At 38.3% G+C, this 21,115-nt stretch overlaps 1 protein-coding gene across 1 annotated transcript in view; it reads right to left on the bottom strand.

The window, feature by feature from the left end:
• Positions 1–20,820, bottom strand: part of niban1a (niban apoptosis regulator 1a) — a 31,388-nt gene extending 10,568 nt beyond the window's left edge. Inside the window, exons 1-4 of the mRNA XM_063891944.1 lie at positions 20,675–20,820; positions 2,435–2,565; positions 1,487–1,615; positions 1,257–1,371 (exon numbers count right to left, since the gene is read on the bottom strand). Coding sequence (XP_063748014.1) covers positions 1,257–1,371; positions 1,487–1,615; positions 2,435–2,565; positions 20,675–20,729 — 430 coding nt within the window. The 5' untranslated portion in view covers positions 20,730–20,820. The remainder of the gene's footprint in view (positions 1–1,256; positions 1,372–1,486; positions 1,616–2,434; positions 2,566–20,674) is intronic.
• Positions 20,821–21,115: the final 295 nt, after the last annotated feature.

Genomic DNA, 21,115 nt, shown 5'->3' with positions numbered 1-21,115 from the left:
ACTCCCACCTGAGCCTCTTTAAGCTTTGAGCATCCGTGGGTGGGAGTTTGTTGTTCAAGATCTAAGTGGGAACACTTCAGGTTTCTCTTTTTTTTAAGAAACAAGTCCTACAATTTAAAAATGAAATCTGGAGGGGTAACTATGTGTTCTATGTGTGTCAATGGATAGTGTTATGTGTGATAAGATATTTTACAGATGGATAATGATTAAAGATAGTAAACTGAAAGAAAAAGGAATGTATTTTCTGAATTTAAACTACATTATAACCTGTATATTCTTTGCATTTTGAAAATGTTTGCAATATTGAAGGATAACAATTACAGTATAACACATTTGAATTACTTATTTAAGCATGGGTTCTGCATTTTGATACAGAGTATATGATCCTACAGGTTCATCTGTAAATAAAATAAATATATAATGCTTTGTTATTCAGGTGACCATACACATTTTTTATCAAGTATGATCTAGATTCTAGATCATACTTGATCAAATAAGGATGTGGTCTTTAGCTTTGAATTAGTTTTGAGTTCTGAATATGACAGGTAAAAACAACCAGCTTCTCTTTTTGAGAGCATGTTTGTGTGCAAACAGCCAAATTGTCATCATTACGTCATAAACTCATCCTCTGCACAGATTACTGCGTACTCAGCACAGATACACAACTGTTTCCAAAACACCAGAGGCTGAAATGACCCCGATAATTCCTCTGTGATGAAAAACCTGCAGGGATATTTTCAGGACAGATATTTGAGAGCTGAGACTTTAAAGTCTGTAAACATATTAGAGACGGTCTGAGGCTGTCCACTGCACTCATATGCTGTAAACTACATTCTGATAGAGGAAAGAGTGAGAAGATTTAACCATTTCTGTTTGTAGACATTAATCATGTACGGAAGCATGCAGATATTTTCCTTAAAAATTTGAAAAACCACAGTTTAAAAATACTTCCATTACAAGTTAAAGTACAGGTAAAAGTTTTTTAAATTATAATATTACTAATGAGCGTTGCCTTTTATCTGCAACTCTCCAGAAATACTGTGTTTGAACATAATTATGATGAGGGTTGAATTTATTTTTGAGAAAACTCCACCACTGGCTAGCTTTAGCATATTAGCACATCTGTAGCATGATTAAAATAAAAGGCTATATAGCAAATGCTGACAGGAACAGTGAAAATACAACATAATAATATAAGAAATGTGCTCTGTTTTGTTTTTAGTCTTTGTTTAATGAGTTTCAAGGCTTTTACTCACTTGTGTCATCAGGGAAGCACTTGTCCACCATGGCCATGTACTTTTCCTCTGTGGTCAGGGCACTGCCCCCTGTAGGCAGCAGCTTCTGGCGTGGAGGCAACCCTTTTACAAAAGTCTGATGGAAGAGGAAAGAAAGAAGTATGACTAGATGGCGACAATAGAAATGGAGATTGAATTGTCCTTTTGTACTGTAGACGCTGTTCATTTGACATGTTGGCTGTCCTGCTCACCTCCAGGCCGTCGTGACACTCCAGACAGTAGTTGGCTCTCACCACCACGTACCTCTCCTTCCACTTCCTGGTTTCGTCAAAGAAAAGAACCACCTCCTCGTACAGCACCTCACCCTCCTCATTAGCCCCCTGGTCCGCACACACACAACACCTACCATTTACACACAGCTAAAAATCTGGCACAGATTTAAATGACTCTCTTATTGGTAGAAGCCCATTTAACCCCTGATCTACAAACGCCTCTTAAAATCAATAACTATCAATTTCTAAACTATGACATAAACTAGGATTAACATTTGTGGAGAACTGATAATCATACTCTTAGTATCTCCATATTTCCTCTTTCTTCAAGGTTTACGGTCAGTTTGTAAATGGACGTTTAATTTAAATTGTAAATGCTGTGTAGGTTGGAGGATAACAACAACACTACTGGCCTGATGTTCACAACATTTGATTTAGGTGTGTGCCATGAACAAGAGAAGAATGCATTTGATTTTGGAGCAGATCTAAATCACATGGCTGATACACTAATTATTCATGGAAACTGCCTTGGTGGAGGTCGGTGCTCTTCTAGCGTCGATGAGACAATTTAAATCTGGAGGAAACACCTCAGGTCCGGCTGGATTTGATGATCAGGAAAACAATTACCTTTGATTATTTTTACTTGTTAGTCATCATGGATTGTTTTCAATCAGCCCACTCATTAGCGTGTTTGAGGAGTACCTCTGGCTGTTGGCTTTTTTCCATCTCCTAAATCTGTCCCTGTGATATATTCAAACTGAGTCATCTCTGTCTCACAGCTGGACAATATTTCCAATGTGAGTCACACCTGCACAAATTCTTACCCCTGCATTTCCCTGCCAAACTGTAACCAAACCTCTGATTAATTCGACCCATTTTTACAGAGCAAATGTTGACTCAGATGTCTGGAACCAGTATGACACGTACCTTCTGTTTGAGGAGCTGCGTGATCTTCTCCTTCCGCTGCTCCAGGTCATCTTCAACCTGAGAGAAACGGGCCACAGAGAACTGCTTCCTGTAGTACGGACTGAACTCCTTCAGCGTGGTCTCGGCCTGGCCTGCAGGAACGAACATAGGAGAAGACGAAAGATAAGTAACTGACTAGTTTTTATTGGGAAATTAAAGCAAAAAAAACATTACAATAGAACCGATTATGCTCAACGATGGGTGTTAAATACTGAGCCAGACTACTGAAGTTGGTTTCCTGGTCAGGTTTAATCCAAACAATAAGAAAGAGGGCGCTCCAGTGTGGGCGTGTAGCAACAGGAGGATAATACATGAACAAGAAAGCCCAGTTTGAATACATCTCAAACAGAAAGACAACACATTTATACTCAAGGAGACAAGACAGAGAAGGTTATTCATGGAACGATCTGTTTTGTATCTCAATCATGAAAAAAGTAATTTAAAAAGAATATATTATGCTAATTTTCAGGTTCATATTTGTATTTTGTGCCTCTACTGTGAAATGTTTACACGCTTTAATGTTCGAAAAGCTCTTCATTTTTCTCATACTGTCTGTGCTGCAGCACCTCTTTTCACCCTCTGTCTGAAACCAGAGCCCAGTCTGCTCTGATTGGTTAGCTGGCCGACTCTGTTGGGATTGGTCTACACTCAGAGAAGTGTCAGGAAATGCCGCCCCCCCTTAGCGTATCACGTACAATGTGTTGGAGTGCTAGCCAATAGAAGCACGAGTGTTACACAGTTTTGTCACTATGTCATGGAAGCATACAAAGTAGTCCAATTGAGTCGGGAAAGGCAAAATACATTTTTTAAAACATAATAGGGCCCCTTTAATTACAAGTGATTTCTTTGTTAGCTGTCTTTATAGTAAGCTAGGCTGACCCCAGTACAGCACTGAACACACACATGATATTTACATGCATCTGAATATCTCACTTTCAAAATATTTCCCCAAATAAGAAAGGGATTATTTGCATAAAACCAGCCATGCTAAAAATATAATACAAACCACATGAAGTTGGAACTGCACTGCTAAAACTGCTCAAATCTCTCTGGGCAGTGTTGCATTTGCCAAAGAGCACACACAACAGAGCTTTCTAAAATCAAATACTGAGCTCATCTATGTGCTCATTTTCCATCTCTTTCTCTGTGCTGAGACATGCCAAAGTCTTCCTCCCGCCTGGATAACAAACACCACATGACATCACAGTTTTCCCGAGGTGCTTTCTGCAGGATACTGTAATCAGGTCACAGAGGCTGCTGTTAGTGTCTCTCTAGATCCTCTGTCCATTGGAAGACATCTAATCAGACTTGGTCCGAGTCCCCAAGGCCTCTCTCACAACATCATAAAGACAGTCCCTCCTGTGGTCTGTCAATATACGACTATTTGGCAGTACATTCACATTATTGGAGAGAGAAACCTCTCATATTTCACCCTGCTTAAACCCAGCCAGATTCCTGATGCAGAGGGATTCAGTTTCTTAGGAAAAACACAACAAAGAATAAAGTCATTGCAGCGAGTTCCCCATTTTTTTGTCTTTTCTCTGCACGGCTGCAAACCACATCACCGGGGCACAAATGAGTATTTATGCTGCCTTAAATGCTCAATATCCACAAACTATGAGAGGTAATGCCCAGTGACTCATCCAATTAATGGATAAACATGCCTGAGCGTGCAGTGGCTGTTTACCGTCTCCCTCACAGTGTTAATGTCGGGGTCCGGGAGCTCTGTCATTATCTCTCTGGATGTTTTACAGCAGGGGTGATGGCACAACCCGGTTCAACATCACCATGGAAACAGAAGCTGCGATGCTCCATTACACTGGGTTTGAGAAACATTTCTGAGGCTAAGTTACAGGGCGATAAAAATGCAGACATTTTTTTATGTTAACAAAATCATCCCCATTCAGTTATTTTACAAACTAATAGAAATATAATTAAGCTTTTTACAGAAAGTTCAAAGGGATCACAAAACAATAACGTTTTAATTAAGATATCAATGGATAATAACAGCTATTTTGAAGGGTATCTTCACAGGTCTTAAACATTAAAAAGGGACCTTCATTTTTCAATTACGGTCAAATGCAGCTATGACTTTCATGATACTTTCATGATAAATTTTTACCCCTTAAAAACATTTTTAACTTAAGTGATAAACCATACTAAAAAAAAACATATTATGTTACAGGTCGATAAATAAGTTCCTCTTTATATCAAGACTATTTAAAGGGACTATACTTGGGGTAGCTGTATTATTATAATATTGCATATATTGGTGTAAGGATTATTAATTCCTTAGATCAATCCTAAACACTAAACAATGCATTAATACTTTATAATCCATAATTAGATTTTGAAAGATCACTCTATTGAATGCCTGCATTATAAATATATACTTATTTGATATATATTTTAGTGACCTAATGTAAACACATCACAACTTTAATAACTTGAATCAATACATACAATTCAAGACATGTTGTCCATTAAAATCCACGTCTGTAATTAAGAGCTTTAAAATGAAGGTGTTCTGATATACATTTTTGGCCGCTGTACCAAACAGTAAGTCACACATTTAGATTAAGATTTTTGGTGTGAATTTAGCATTATGAAATGTATTTTATTTAAAAAAGGTTATTGTTCACAGCGAGGCCGAAGTTGTTTTAATCAGCAGCTGCAGTGTGAGGCTGGACAGAGGATCTCAGGGGACCGCCCTGTTTTTTCCTCAGCCCTAAACAATGCAGCGTGTAAAAGGTTAGCTCTGTGTCTGGTCTACCCGTTGACCCCGACAAGGCCCCCCGTCCCCCTCCTCTGATCAGCTTCTCAGAGTGGATATCCTGCTTCCAGTCGTGGGCAGTTTCCATCTCCTGACCAACACATGCCATTTCATTCGTGATTTCACAGGGTCTGTTCATCTGGACAAGAATAAGACCCCTTCTGATGATATTTTGGAGGATTATCCAAATGTTTACTGACCCCCTGACCTATGCTGTAGTGACACCATCAGTACAGAAGGAAGCTCCACAAAGGATGATTCCTTTACAGCTAGGATAATCCATTGTACACACAAGTTATCTTGATTACTTTGGATGTTGGCTTTGGGGTGGCAGGATAACAAAATGTGTATTTCATGATCATTTACAAGAATAAAAATGGAGTAGTTTGAGCAACATCGCCCTACAAAACAAGTTGCATCAATCAGCAGAAATCCCTATTTGCTCAAACTTGTTCTAAGCAGAGGTTTTTTTTGAAGGGTCACATGCCAACAGCTGTTGAGGAAAACTGATAAACCCGTTCAACACCTTAGATGCAAATCCCTTTTCCTTCATTTTGGAGATTTGGTCTTATGTGCAAAAAGGATATCCATCAGCAAAACATCTCAAAGACACTGCAATTATTTAAAAAAAATAATAAATAGCAGTTATCAATAACCATTGCTAATATATATGTTGCTAGCTAGTGACATGCAGGCTAGCGACCAACATATCACATACTTCATCAATGTATCCAACAACAAAAGCATGGTCCGCTATAATCACTGCACGCAACATGAAGATGAGCGAGGAACAGTAGCAATACACGCAACGTCACAAGTATAGGCACATTTTAGCTATAAAAAACATTATAAGTCATTATCTGCTGTTTTCCCTGTCTCGCAAAATATATATCCACAAAAACAATGATAATGTTACCACCAAAAGAGCAATTTCTGGAAAGTTTGCCGAACAACTAGGCATTGTCTTGTTAAGGGCCTACAAGCAAATCCTCTTTCACCACAAACTTGACATTTTCAGACTGCTGCTACTGGCTTTGATTAGAAATTCTCAATTCAATGCTGAAAGACGAAATATCCAGGTATATGAAACCCTGTTCAGAGAAAGCCACCCGGGATGACCCCTGTATGTGCACCATTTTGCATCCATTTGTCTTAAGACTCTAGAAAAGTCCTGCTTATATAATGTGAGAGCAGCCTGCTTTCCACTTCTGCACAACAGCATCACTCAGGTTAGGGGTTAACCTTTTTCCAATAAAGTAGAAGCTGTGAGTCACTCAGGGAGGATCAGAATCTCTCAGATACCACAGAAGCTTTATTCTCTCTGTGCACAGAAAATGGATTTTATTTGTCAGTTAGTACAGATGTTTGTTCTGCTCTGGCTGCCAGCTGGGAGACACATACGTTTTCTGTTATAATTGACTGACTGACTCATTCTCTGCAATTTGAGAAGCTGCAGCACAAAGTCAGGCTGGAGGGGGACCTTCTTCTCCTTCAGTGAGTCCTTCCTGCTCTGAGTTCATTTTAGTCCACGTTGCGAATGAATACAAGTGAATGGCTTTGACGCCGGCCCATATCTAAATGCTCAGCTGCTGTTTATGCAAAATATCTGCAGCCGCTGTTTGTATAATTTATTCACTTTATTCAGGTTGGGTGGTTATGCAAAGGCAGAGGGAGCCGAAGGAGGCTTTGAATATTTAGACAATCCTTAGGAGTGCCTTTAAAAAGAGGTAATTGTAATAAGCTTTATATAGTAAAGCACATACTCAGATTTTAGTCACTGCTGTTAAGACCATGCACTTTTAGGGACTGTGTAAAACATTTCAAAAAAAGTGGGAATGTAGTCTGACTTTTGTTGAGAGAGCAGAGGGCCTTCTCACCACAGAGGACATTTTATTTTAGCATTTTAGAGTAGATTTATAGTTTTTTGCTATATTCATTGTAAAGAAAATATCACAACGGTTCATATATTGTAAGTGAGCTTTATTATATGCATCTCCAAAAAGGAACATTTCTTTTAAAAAGTCAGTTTTGAAGGGGAAAAAAAGGGTGTGATGTGATAGAAAGTCAATTGAGAGCCTTTTTTTTTTTACATGTTTGGTCGGAAGCTTTCATTTTTTAATTTGTATCTTAAAGTCAGGGGAGGCGACTACAGTATGCAGCTTAAAAAATATATTGAATATATAGTTCAGCCTAAGCACCAACAAAATTAATTTCCTATAGTCCCTTAGAGATGCGTTTGGGCTCCGCTAACGTGACATTAGAGACCAAATCATAATAATTATTATTGAACACAATCACAGATTACTCACAATGACTGCTTTGTTTTTGTTTTGTTGCAATTATTCAGGGAGATTTCTGATTAATCAACATGACTGTTAATGAGGCAGTGTAAGCCATCTGCCTGCTTCTCATTGCTTCCCTCGGCTCATTAAAACTGAGTGGCAAACACACATTATAAAGACATTATATAAATCCAAACATATAAGATAAGCCTGTCATAAAAGCAGCGTGATTGGGTCATGAATAGCAAATTAACCACAGCCTACAGACATTGAAACCTACTCCATCAGATGCAGACACATCCACACGACAGCAGCGTATGCATTAATGTGGTTACTACAGGGATTGAAAGGTGGAGCCACTGTGACTCTTTATTGGTGACATTATGCTCACAGTTGGAGTCAGATATGGGAGTTTCCTTGTCTCATTTCTGAAGGGCGTTCCAGCCTGTTAACATTGTTCATGCACTGTGAGAACTAAACGTTTAGTTTTTTATATGGTGATAATTCATTCAGATAAAAGTTGTTCAGCCACTCTTTTCCTGAAACCTGCAACACCCAAACATGTATAACAGCATAGAAACACAGCTTTTTCTATGCTGTGTTTCTATGCCTCAGGAAAGTAGTAATATCATTAAATCTGCAGGGTTTGAATGTTTGGATGGATGCTGAGTGACTTTTATAGAGATATTTTGTTATTTTTACCCAAAGCGAAGCCCAAGTCAATGAATATATACTAAATTGTTGTTTTTATCATTATTTATTTATATATTTTATTATTTTATGTAAAAAGGGATAGTGATTTAAGGCATACGATAAAGCATGTTTTTTTGTCTTGTTTTATTTATACAGAACAAAAAGAAAAAATAGGTTTACTCTGAACAAAGCACATGTAAGGACAAAATAATTCAATAAATAAAAAGGTAAAATAAATTTAAAAATTACTCTTGAATTAGCTCACGATTGACCTTCAGATTTTTGGAACCTCAAGCATTAAACTCCCCACATATGATTTAGATTTGATTTCAACCCTGACTTTATTTTTAAGTCGGAAAGGAGCACATATTGGCTGAGTTTGTAGAAAACACAGGTGACAGGTAGACTAAGACCATCACTCCCAGGAGAACACACATTGTAGCATCAATGAGCAGCGAATTGTTAACAGGCGTCCATCAAAACAGGTTGTCCTGTTAATTTATGCTGCACAAAGGAAGTTTAGATAAGACGAAACACCTCCCGACTCTCTAAACTGCAGTCTAACTCTCCGCTGATTTGACCTCTCCTACAAAACGATGACAACACTCCAGATTTTATCTCTGAATAATGTTGTAGAGAAAGGATGTGAGACGCTGGATTCGAAAGCAGATGACGCGATTAACACCACGTATGACTTTATGTTCTGAATGTCAGCACAAACTGAACCAGACACTTTCATATATCTATCTTAATTGAAAATGTGTGATGTTTGCACCAAGGTATGCATGGCTGCTCTTTTATTCTTTGTGATTTACATTAGTTTCACTATAGCTTTTGTGTCTTCCTTTATTACCTGCCTACAACAACAGGATCAACCAATCAGCTCTCACTCATCAAGTCTTGCTCCCCTATGGAAACAGCCCAATCATGACAAGAAGCAGGAAGATATATTTTGTTGAGTATAACACTAAATCGCAATTTTAAAAGAAATCAAGTTGAATTTCATTAATCATTTAGTTTGAAATGTGGAAGAAATAGATTCTAATTATACTACTTTTTTTCACGTGCCCACTAAACCATGGTGGCTCCACATGCTATACTGACCTACTGGTTTTTACATGTTGACAGCCCTCTCCTGTGCTTTGCTCTGTTTCAACAGCCTGCAGTTCAGTCAAAGTAAGACTTTTTGTCACATGACTGTCAATCTCAGCCGAAACTATGCATGGCTCCCCCGTTCTGCTGGGGAAAGCAAAATGGTAAACAAGACAGTAAAGATTTTATATATGAAATATGACTGTTTAAAGCTTGGATATATTTTTTTTCCCTGTGTGAAGCATTTGCCACACATGGTTTGTTCACAGACGGAATTCTGTTTTTATAGTTTCTGGTTATAATACATGTTGTAATTTTGGGATATGGGTTTCAGAGGGTCAATACATCCATAGTACATTCTTCCAACTTTGACTCTGTCATATAGCTTATAGTTCATACACCATGTTTAAGTTTCTGTTGATAGTTTGACATGAATCAGATGGAAAACATAACATTCAGAAATCTGCAAATGATATGTGACTGTGTGCACTGTGCAATAAGTTACACTGGTTGGCATTTTAACAAGAACATCAAGAGCCGCACCTGTGCACTAATCCAGGTCGTAGGTGTATCTTAACTGTGAACCCTCAAAAATAATCCTGTGGTTAAAGGATTTAACTTATTAGTGAAAGTTGTAAAACTTTTGTCCTGAAAATACAATTAAGGGTGGACAAAGAATGAAAAATCTGTCCTAAAATAAAGTTTAAAAAGCTGAGGGTTATTTGTCATCCAGTAATATCTATTTAAAAAATGTTCTTTTTCTGATACTATGCTTCAACACAGCCACAGTAGCAATCATTTTAGGGACCAATTTCAGTTTTAACATTCATATTCTGGCATGAAATTCTTGTATTAAGACAAACATGAAACGTTGCCAACCTAGCTGAAACCTATATTGGCATGTGAGTGTTTGGTATGTGACCTGTGAGAGAGAGAGTTGCAGTGATTCAACAGCTCCACTATACGCTTCACTGGAGAAACCTGCTCTTCCACCTTCATCATTTATAATGTCAGACAGCAGAGGATAATGCAGCTCATGCATGGAGAAACACAGTTCCTGCAGGTGGCATGTTTATATCTTAAAGCACTTTAAATTGTACCTTTAAAGTAACATAGTGACAACACATTGTAGGTGATAGGCTAAGGGGAAGTTTTCTCTCAGCAACTGACGAACCCCAACACAGCCTACCAGCTCACCAATCGTAGCAGCCTGGTTTCTGGTAAAAAGCATGTAAACAAGGCACAGTAGAAGAATAATCAACAAATATTTTTCATCACTGATTAACCTAACTATTATTTTTAAGATTAATCTCCTATAAAAGTCAGAAAAAAATCCAAGTTGATGTCTTTGAATGACTTATGTCAGTCGGAAACTCAGAAATATTCACGTAAATATGATATGAAACAGAAGAGTTGAATATCTTCATTTTTGTATTTAAAAAAGGGGAATTAAAAAATGTCAAGAGGTATAATGTAGTTTGCTTCATATAAGAGTATGGGAAAGTTCTTGTGATCTAAGGGTGTGTGCATGGAACACTGACATGTCAACATACATTAATGTATGTTTTCATAAACATTAACATACAAGCACACATGATGACTAAGTGAATAATTATGTGAAACGCTGCTGACATCTTTACATAAGTTTAAGTTTAAACAAAATCCACACATACAATTATGTGTAAAGAGGTTAAAAAAACTAAAATCAGTTAATACTCAAAAGTATAGAATTTTCTTTTGCACATGTGTAGGACATACATGTAGTTGCACATTCTGCAGCCGCTCATGGGAGTTCACTAAACTGTGACGTTCAGGAATCCTCTTTGTGTTGTCAGGGAGGAAATACCCGAGACGCTGAGCAAGTCACTACAAGGCAGAAAAATGCCAGATAAAGCCACAATGAGTGTGTGTGTGTGTGTGTGTGTGTGTGTGTGTGTGTGTGTGTGTGTGTGTGTGTGTGTGTGTGTGTGTGTGTGTGTGTGTGTGTGTGTGTGTGTGTGTGTGTGTGTGTGTGTGTGTCAAAAATAGGAATGTGTGCATTTGTTGTACATTTGTTGTATGTTTTCAAATTGTCAGAACACAGTGTAGAGCAGAGAGAGCTTGGTGAGAAGTAAAAAAATAAATAAAAAAAGATCTCTTGTTTTACTCCATTTAGATCATCCATCTATCCTTTAGTCATGTGACTGATGGCACTACATGTGAATCCTACTGTTTTTGTGTAAAACGCAGTTAACAAACTAACATCTCCTTTTTCAATAACAAAACTGAAAAGAGGGTTAATTAACCAACATGATATCAAAGAAACCTCATCTCATGTTCTCAAATTGTATTTAACAAGCAACAAGACTCAACGCCTTAACAATGTAGGGTTTTTTTTCATTGTGTACGTATGATCCGGTTAGTTCTGGTTTCTACAATCGCACTAGAACTCAACATACCAAAACCATGTCAATATGAGCCGCATGTCAATATGAGCTGCGTCTCCCTATACCGATTATTTTATACACTTTTTCCTGTTCTCTTTAGTACTGAAGACAACCTGCCAGAACTTCTTGTAATTGGTCTGGAAGAGGTAGCCACTCAAACAACCTAACAAGGGTTCAGTTTGATCCAGTTATAGACGACCTCTTTTGTGTTGTGTCTCATGGTATTAATATATTTTCAAAAACTGTGGAAAATTCTTGAGCTCGTTACCTAAAGACCTATCCTACCTTAACTATTCACGGTCAATAGATATCCTCCACCATCTCTCCACTTTTACAAATCAAGGATTTCCATGTAGACATGACCCTATTTGTGTCTGACCAAACTAGGCTATTTGGCCGTGGTCCGAGGAGGTTTCATACCTGGGATCTCAGTGCTAATCACAATGAAAATCTGAAATTCCCAATCAAACAAGGTTAAAAGGTGTCAAAATGTGTCTATTTAGCTGCAGCACAGTATGAGAAAAATGGAATCGTAACCTGTTTTCCAGGATGTAATTTCATTTCCTGATCAAAATAAGATGGTGGCTGAATCCTTGCTTGTTTTTAACAACTAAATAAAATAACAACAACATTGATTTCGACAATATAATAATGCTTTTTTAATCATCTCCAGCTTTTATATTTCTAGGAAAGCAGATTAAAAAAGGTAAGGTGCAGCAGACACAACATTTTCTATCCAGATGGTACAAGAGCCTTTAAGGATTTTAGCAATTGAATTAGTGTTTTTAAAAAAGGACCTTGTGGGTTTTTTTCACAGATGGTCAGGGATTTATCTCTCAGACAAATGGATGCTTTGCTTTGTGCCGTGTTTGCAGTGGGATTACATAAGAGATTCAAAACAGAGGGGGGGGTAGTCAATAATGATAGAGGTCTGCACTAAGAAAGGTTAGTACGATAAACATCCCTCACAGCTGCCAGGATTCACTGCACTGATGTGATTTTATTGACTGCAACACACCCTTATTATTAGAATAGAGAGCTGCTTCAGATGGGCGTCATGATGCTAAAGCTTTTTTTGAAACAATGATATATTAATCCGTCTGTTAGTCACTTGCACAGAGTGCAAGAACTAGTCTGACGCTCACATACCATCATACCTGGAGGATGTAGTAAAAAAACAATGAAAATCTTGACGCCCAGCTCCTGTTAACACTCAATTAGATACAGTTGTAAATCATCCGCTTTAAGATTTAAAGCTCCATTTGCTCTGAGATTGAAGCACAAAATGAGCCGGATAGAATTTGCATGTTACACCAGAAAATTAGCAACATCTTCAAACTTTTGCTACCCCTTTCAAACCACAAGAGTTTACACAAAAGCGGACCACAGACATCAGTTGCAGCCCAACTAAAACACTTCCAAAGCTCAATGATTAACATTTTGTATCTCGTTTGTAGAATCTGCAAACAAACATAAATGTTAAAAACACAATATCTGCAACGTAAAGCTGAGGTGTTGCTAGTTATTTTTATATATTTTGGACAGCGCCAGGCTAGCAGTTTCACCCTGCTGCCAGTCGCTATGCTAGGCTAGGCTAACCACTTCAGAAATCTAGCTCAACATAGAAAGCCATAAGACTCTTCTGAAAATCTCACTCTCAACAAAAAACAAATTTACTTTTCTAATATGTTTTAGTTTGGCGAAACAGCCGTTTTACTCAAACAATATAGGATATTTCAAAAGCAGTATACTGAAGCGTGATCCCTAAGAGTCCCCTCCAACAGTTTGGCAGTCAAATGAACGCTGAATGAATTACTCAACCATCTTGTGAAATAATGTGCTCCTGCTGGCATGAGAGCTAGTAACTTTAGCTGTTAGCAGCCAGAGCAAGATTCCATTGTGATACATCAGGATGTGTTCATGCTCTACTTAGTTATAAACATTATTGGGCAAGACAAATTATAATGATGTGCTAAAATGTAATCTTGTAATCAAGTGTTGTTTTCGTCTAAGAAAACTTAAATAAATGCAGTTGTTTGAAGAGGATTATTTTCAAAGCACTAGTTATTATATTTCTTCATTCTCAAAACGTTGATATGATCAAATCCAAATAATTCGTTTTTGTAATAAATGCATGCTTTCTTGTCCACTTGGGCAGCCGATTTGCAGTATTTGCATTGTGTTGCGGGATACTCAGTCACTCAGTCTGAGTAAACAGCAGGTGGGTTTCCAGCCGAGAGCCTGCGCAGCTTCCTCTCTTTGTGAGTGCTGTGGATTCAGATCTAAAATGTGTGTTGGGGGTGGGGGGCTCCTCGCAGTCCTCCCAGCCCCTCTGAATATCTGAGGGATGGTGTAATGGCAGCTGGAGTGACACAGCGGGAAGAACTGACAGCAAAAACAACCAATCTCTTCAACTTACAGCCATGTTGGGGAAATCTAAGATACAATAACTGTTTTTAACTGGGAACAAACTGCATCACATTTGAATTACACAGATAAAGATCTTTTTGTTGGCACACTTCCTGAAAACAGTATGTAACGCTCTTCACAGAGCTAAGTCTCGTTTTACTCCACCAAAGAATCACCTCCATCTGACTCAAACAAGAGCTCAGCAAAGGAACATCTGGCAATGACTCAATGTACTGTAATTACTTTAGTAAAAGGTCCCCTGTGCAGTTTTGGACCGTAGTAGTGTTATGTAGCTGTTTTAATACTTATAATTAATTATGCACAACCTCAAGGATGCGCATCCCAACCAATTGTTCACAGCACAGGTGGCACTGACACGACAAGAAACACAACAACGCAGCATAGGAAAAGATTTGAAGCAAACAGTACTGGATTTAAAATACTTAAAATAATCGGCTTCATCAATGATTTTGAGGAAGTTAATCCATACAATATGTTAGTTGAAACTCAATACACACAACATGTTTTGGTGTTAACACAAGTTAGTCATCTTTAACATCTTTAAGTAACCCTAACGTTGATTGTACAATTGTGAAGTTGTATTTTTTCGGTTTTGAGTGTTACAGACAACAGTTTTTTTCATTCACATTAATAAAGTAAGTTGAGTCTTTAGAATATTTCAACACTTCAGCTACAGTGTCTCCAGAATGTAAAAATAACTACAATTTAGTTGGAAGTCATCATTACCTGATGGCTTCACACGTTGAACAGGTGGCATCTCTTAATTAATTTAGTAATTGAAATTACTTGCCAAGAACAAAATTCTACAAAACTAGATTAGAACACATCATGATAACTTTATAAACGTACCTTTACACCATAATATTTTTTAACCTCTCTGAGAATAAGCTGTTGGCTCCCTTATTTAGCCAAGCAGGAATGTCGGCCCACCAGCTAATGCTAAGAATCTTTCCTCCAGCCCATTTTAACGCTCCAGCTCCGCTGTCACAAGGACAGGTACAGGAGAACATTCCTGCCCACTGCAATAACTCTGTACAATAATACGCCTCTGGCTGGTAAACAACTCACTGCTCCATAGTCTCTCTGTAAACTGGACTTAACATGCACTCCTTCACACTTAACATTGTACATTCACACTATATTATTATTGCCTTTTTGTACATTTGTATATTTCATTCATTTTCATTCATTTTTATTTTTACTTTATTTTTTAGTTCTAATTATTTGTATTTGTTATGCTTCTCTTTGTATTTCGCTGCTGCAATGCAAACATTTCCCAGTTTGGGATAAATGAAGTACTTCTGATTCTGAACACAGATTTGATGTTCTATTCAATCAGTGCATAATTTCTTAGCTGCATGGTAAACATTGGATCCAGAGTACTGTGGTCATTTCTAATCATCGGGTACTCGACTTTCACAAGGATTCGTCAAAGCCCTAACATTAAACAAACTGAAAATGTGTTTAACATTTTGCAAGAGACCCCTGTTAAAATTAGCTAACAGCTAAGAAACGTTGTTGCCGATTTCAACACACATTTGTTGTTCAAGTCAATGTGCACACCATAGATTTGCTGCAACATAAACAGATGCTCCATAGTACGGTAATCGTTTTTAGTTATCCCGTTACTCGAGTTCACAAGGATTCGTCACAACATTAAACAATCTGAAAATGCGTTTCACATATAACAAAATACATTAGCATCAAGCTCATTGGCATTCTAGTTAAGACCATCTATGAACCAGAACCCGCTTCAGACCAGACTTGAACCCATGCCATCCGTATATATCACTAACTGAGTGGATACGGTTTAAAAGGAAACAGCTCAGACTCCTTAGTAAAGCAGACACATCAGCAGAGCAGATGGTGAACCAGCTTCTCCGTTTGGAGAAATATGTGAAGATAAACATGTGTCACCATACTGCCAGATGGAGTAAACATCATCATTGTACATCTATGCCAGTGATTTGGTTTGTTGTTTCGAGTCTAAGAGAGTTAAATGGTGCCTTGCACACTCTGTTGCTGCTGTCAGTTTTTAGTGTGGAAAATATCCCCTTGAAAATCCATGAAGCCCAACAGACACATGTTGAAGCAATTAGTGAAATATGCCCTCCACAAGCTCATTATCAAATATTTAAACTAGGAGTTGCAGTATTCATCTTAAGCACAGTTCTGTATCTACGGGGCTTCTTTTTTTCCCCTTGTTCAGAAACAAAATCAGAGACAACCCTGATTTAGGTAGAGTGTTTTGAAGAAATCTGACAATATTTCCACCACAGCCACCAATGACAACCCAGAGAGTGGTGCACTTGTTCAGCTGTGTTCAGGAAGATCATTAAAGCGAACCTACAGCGATAGAGGATTTAAGTAAAATGATATCCTGATATATTGGTATGTTCAGGAACAAAGTTCAAAAGATCGTTTTATAGAATACAAAACATTTTACAGTTGACTACAAACTCTGGATTTCATTTATGTTTGTAAATTAATTCAAAAGAAATAGTTAATTGTTAAATCTCAGTTATTTAGGGCCTTAAGATATACAGAGGCTTTTTTTCTCTGTTTACCGTTATGGAATGAAACACAGTGTTGCAGTGAAGACATATTCTTGCAGGCTGACCTGGAAGTTAGTGTCACAGGGGCTACCTCTACAAAAGCAATGGGATATTTCAGTATATTGCAGAAAATAAGCTTAATTGCCAAGACACATTTATGACACTTACATATTTCATTCAGCAGGATAATCTCCACATAACTTTTGGGACTTTTGAAGCATTAATGCCAATCACAAGAAATAAAAAGCTATGTCAGACTATAACCGCTAAGCTAAAGGCAGTTAATGTTCGGCTTGATAACATTTAGCAGTTTATTAGCCACTTGTGAGCAACCAGCATTTTCCTAATTGTTTTTGATTTTTTAAAGGCATTAAACCACACACACTTTAAAAAAAAGTCAAGATAAGGGAAATCAGAAGAGGTAAAATGCTAACTCATTTCCAGGTTTTAGGATCCAGTCCTGCACTGCTCTATATGGAGGTATCCATAAAATACAGTCACTTCTCAGGGTTTGTAGGTCAATGCAATGATATAAAGGGGTCCCTTAAGGAGAATGATTGGGAACCACTGGTTAAGGCCATCTGGATGATGACGAAATGTTGTCAGAGAGTTGGAAACCAAAGAAAAGTTACATTCTACAGCCCAACTCACAAAGAGGACCAATGTGTGGAGGGATCTGTCTCCACCCGAACTGGACTGCAGTCAACTCATGAATCACATGTTAACCTCATCCAACCAGCCTGCTCAACAAAAACCAGACCAACCCAGTAAACTACCAGCAGATATTCAGCAAACTCTCAAGTACACACCCACTCCACCCTCCTCCCTCAACCCTGCAAACACACATTTAACTGTTGAAAGAGAGGAATGTTTTCCATACAAGAAATGGATGCAGGGTGACACTGCTCTAAGTTTACCCTTCAATAAACAGCCTTCCAAGAAAGTCTGACAAGACAAACATGAAAGCTCCTCGCAGAGTGAGTGAGCTGCTTCTACAAGAGAAAACTATATGATCTTCTGGAGATAAACATCACCCAAAGAGTCCCGTTAAACAAGAGCCTGGTTTCGTCCAACCGTGATTACATACAGCATATTACTCACCAGCAGGCCAGTGAGGGGTGATTACAGTCTCAAAAACACATTCCAGGATTTTTTACTTCACAGGATCAATATTTTCCGTATTCAACATATGATCCTTCTTCTCTGTAACTATGGCAACAGCAGTGGCAATTGGTGTCAACATCAACAACAGACACAGAGGCGTTTTCACAGACGATTATTTTTATCTTTTCTTAGTATTACAATATCTAAAAAATGGACGCCAGACGATTCTGCAGTTTTAAAATCATTGTTGCAGTTTTTGTCTTTGTTCTCTTTTCACCTTTTTCTCGACTTTCTCTGACTTTTCACCTTTATTTTGTTGGTTTACAACAGCATGGTTTTACTAAGCATTGACCCTGTTTGTTGTTCAAGTGACCCAAGAAGCCAAAATGGCCTAGATTCTGCACACCTGTTTTCTGGATTCGTCAATGAAGCGCTAGAACTTTCTGAACACAGTCATCAACATGAAGCTGATAGTCCTGATGTTCAATATCCAACTTTAACAGTATAATTGACGTTATATAAAAGGGACTCATCCATAGTCGGTGTACATTTTCAAGTTCGGAGAAACAGACAGGAGCACCAGCATGGAATCTAATGGAGCTAATGTACTGCTGTGGAGGGAGGGAGCATTTCCACAGCTTAACCTTGGTGCCAGACAACCCCTACAACGGTGAACTGAAGCCATTCTCCATTCTCTCTTTAAAGGCACAGACAGTATTTGGTTTATAATATTTGTCTAATGCTGCCTTGTGGTTATTATACAGTAAATAGTGTTCGGCACGCAACCAGTTTGAATCAGTGCCAAACTCTATTGAAAAAAAGAGTAACTTTACTGTCAGTTTTCTTTTATTTTTAGCTAGTTTTTGGGTTGGTTTGTTTGCGCTATTGTGTGACTTTGGCTTAAACCATTAAGCAAACAAACTACCGTAGAAACTACCATAAACACTACGAAAAAACTAACTTTTAAATTTAAATGTGTTTTTGTCAATGAAGTCTGGCATTCCTGTTTGTCCAACCAAGAGCTATTTATACTTAATAAACTGATAAAAACCTAATACAAGCCCTCTTCAAACAATCCTACCTCTCCCATTAAAGGGACTTCAGCGTGATGCGGACTGTTGGGTGAAACTGATGAATACCAAACCAACCTTAGCCAGGCGTCTGACCTGCATTGCTCTCACTCTGGATGTTTTATTTTTCATTTTGTTCAGCGGGGATTAAAGCTGCTCTGATTGTTTGACAAAGACAAGCAACACGCTCATTAATCATCGTCTATGGCCGAGATGAATCCTGATGCACTTAGTCTTGTTATCAACACATAAGCATCTATATGGTCAGCCCATTCCTTCAATGTGGGGTCCTTTGCCTTTGAAATATTTTCTCTTACATTCTCAAATGTGAAGAACTGCTGCTTCGTATTTCTTCTCTTACATTATGAGAATATAACATCTCTAGGTTTTGGAGGATTGGCTGGACATCATAATACATTGTGATTTTTTAAAGACTAATCAACAAAGGAGAAAATGACACACACTAATAGATAATTAGAAAAACAATTTGTAGCAGCCCTCATCCATAAATCCCTATGCATTAAGCATGCCTCCAGTCAGCTGGATATCTGAGGACCTGCTGACTGTTCTCCTCTCTCTGTTATGCCAACATGCTCAGTAGAAAACATAGGTCAGGGAGAACGCTGAGGAACAACTCTGAGAATGTCTTTTGTTATTCAATTTCTGTTCGTTGACAGAAGCCGGATTGCAATTATTCCTCAATCTCACTTTTGTGTGTCAGCCACATGTACAAACAGTTTAACAATCTTAGAAAATGCATCTACAAGCATGTATGGCTACATGCACAGGACAGATGGGATTAAACTGGGTGGCACTAATTCAAATATGCCTGCCCTAGCTCCTTCACTAAAGTTGCAACATTTTTAGGCATTTGTCTATGAGAAAATCTGATTTTGGCTACTGGAATATGATCATAATTCAAAAGGTAATGCACAAACAGGGGCCAGAACTGTCCTGTTGCAAAGGTGGATTTTCAGCCAACAGGTTATCATTAGGGCTGCAATTAATGATGGTTTTCATTATCCATTATAAACCAGCAGCAATAACACTTCATCATCTTATGAAGTAACTTTCTGCTTTCAGCATCCCTGCATGAACACCTGTGAGTTTCCCCACCTGTGGATCATACTTTGTGTACACAAAGAAAACAGCAGAAGCACCTTTTGTCCTCTGCACATATCCACTCAGGGACACACCCAGCAGCAGAGGAGACAAAAGGGGTTAACAGGTATTGGCACTCTCTCCCAGCTCACTTTTCTTTTTTCCCCTGCAGGACTGGAAAGGCAGGAGTGACCTGATCAGCCCCGCGGATAGCTGAGCTGAAAACACTGGCAGCAGAATTAAAAACCCCCGAGTGTATTATCTGTCAGAAAAGAACTGCTTGGAGAAATGTTGATTTTCATCAAGGGAAATATGTATGTGCAAAGTAAAACCGGTTCCACATAGGAGATTGGGATCTCTGCAAACAAGTTATGGGGTGGGGGGGATTGTTTGTCTCCACAGAAACTGTCAGATATGTGATTTCAATGAGAGACATTCCGAGCAAGAAATTCACAGATTCCTCTAAAGCAAATTAACCACACTTCTTTGACTGGTTTAGCGATTTCCTCTTATCACTAATATGTTAAGCTCCACAACAGCACAAAACGACAGACGGGGAAGTTTTCAGAAATAGTAGGCTATTAACCCAAAAGACCCGATTTGTGTAAAAGGAAACGCACGGTGCGTCTTTTCCTCGTCGCTCCAAAACGCACTCCAATCTTACTATTTAGTTACCTTTGATGTAGTTGGATGTGGTCTCATCCAGCAGACTGGACGCGGAGATCCCCATGGTGCTGCTGCCTGGACAGGATCCACAGGTAAGGTTCAGTCCTCAGGTACAAGCTCCGACACATCGATCTGAATCAGTAGCGAAGGAGGGAGTGAGGGAGGGAGGAAACGCCCTCATCCTCTCCTCCTCCTGAGCACCGTGTCATTCAGTGACGTTTAGCCAGAAAGCCAGCTCACCTTTTTTTTTTTTTACCATTAGTTAACAACACAATGATGCCCTGGGGGGTTTGACTCAGGTGCATTCATTACTTATTGAACAGCAATCGACATCTTTAAATGTAATTTAGATCAAGTATCATCAGCAGTAAATTCTCCCATTAAAATTATTAATTTATGCTGTCAGATGGGTGATTCATTAATTTTCTTAAAAGGTTGTGTAAAGTAACT

This window comes from Eleginops maclovinus, chromosome 9 (assembly GCF_036324505.1).
Source record: "Eleginops maclovinus isolate JMC-PN-2008 ecotype Puerto Natales chromosome 9, JC_Emac_rtc_rv5, whole genome shotgun sequence".
NCBI classification, from domain to species: Eukaryota; Metazoa; Chordata; class Actinopteri; order Perciformes; family Eleginopidae; genus Eleginops; species Eleginops maclovinus.
The sequence above is the reverse complement of the archived record's forward strand: the minus strand, read 5'-3'. Positions and strand labels throughout refer to the sequence as shown.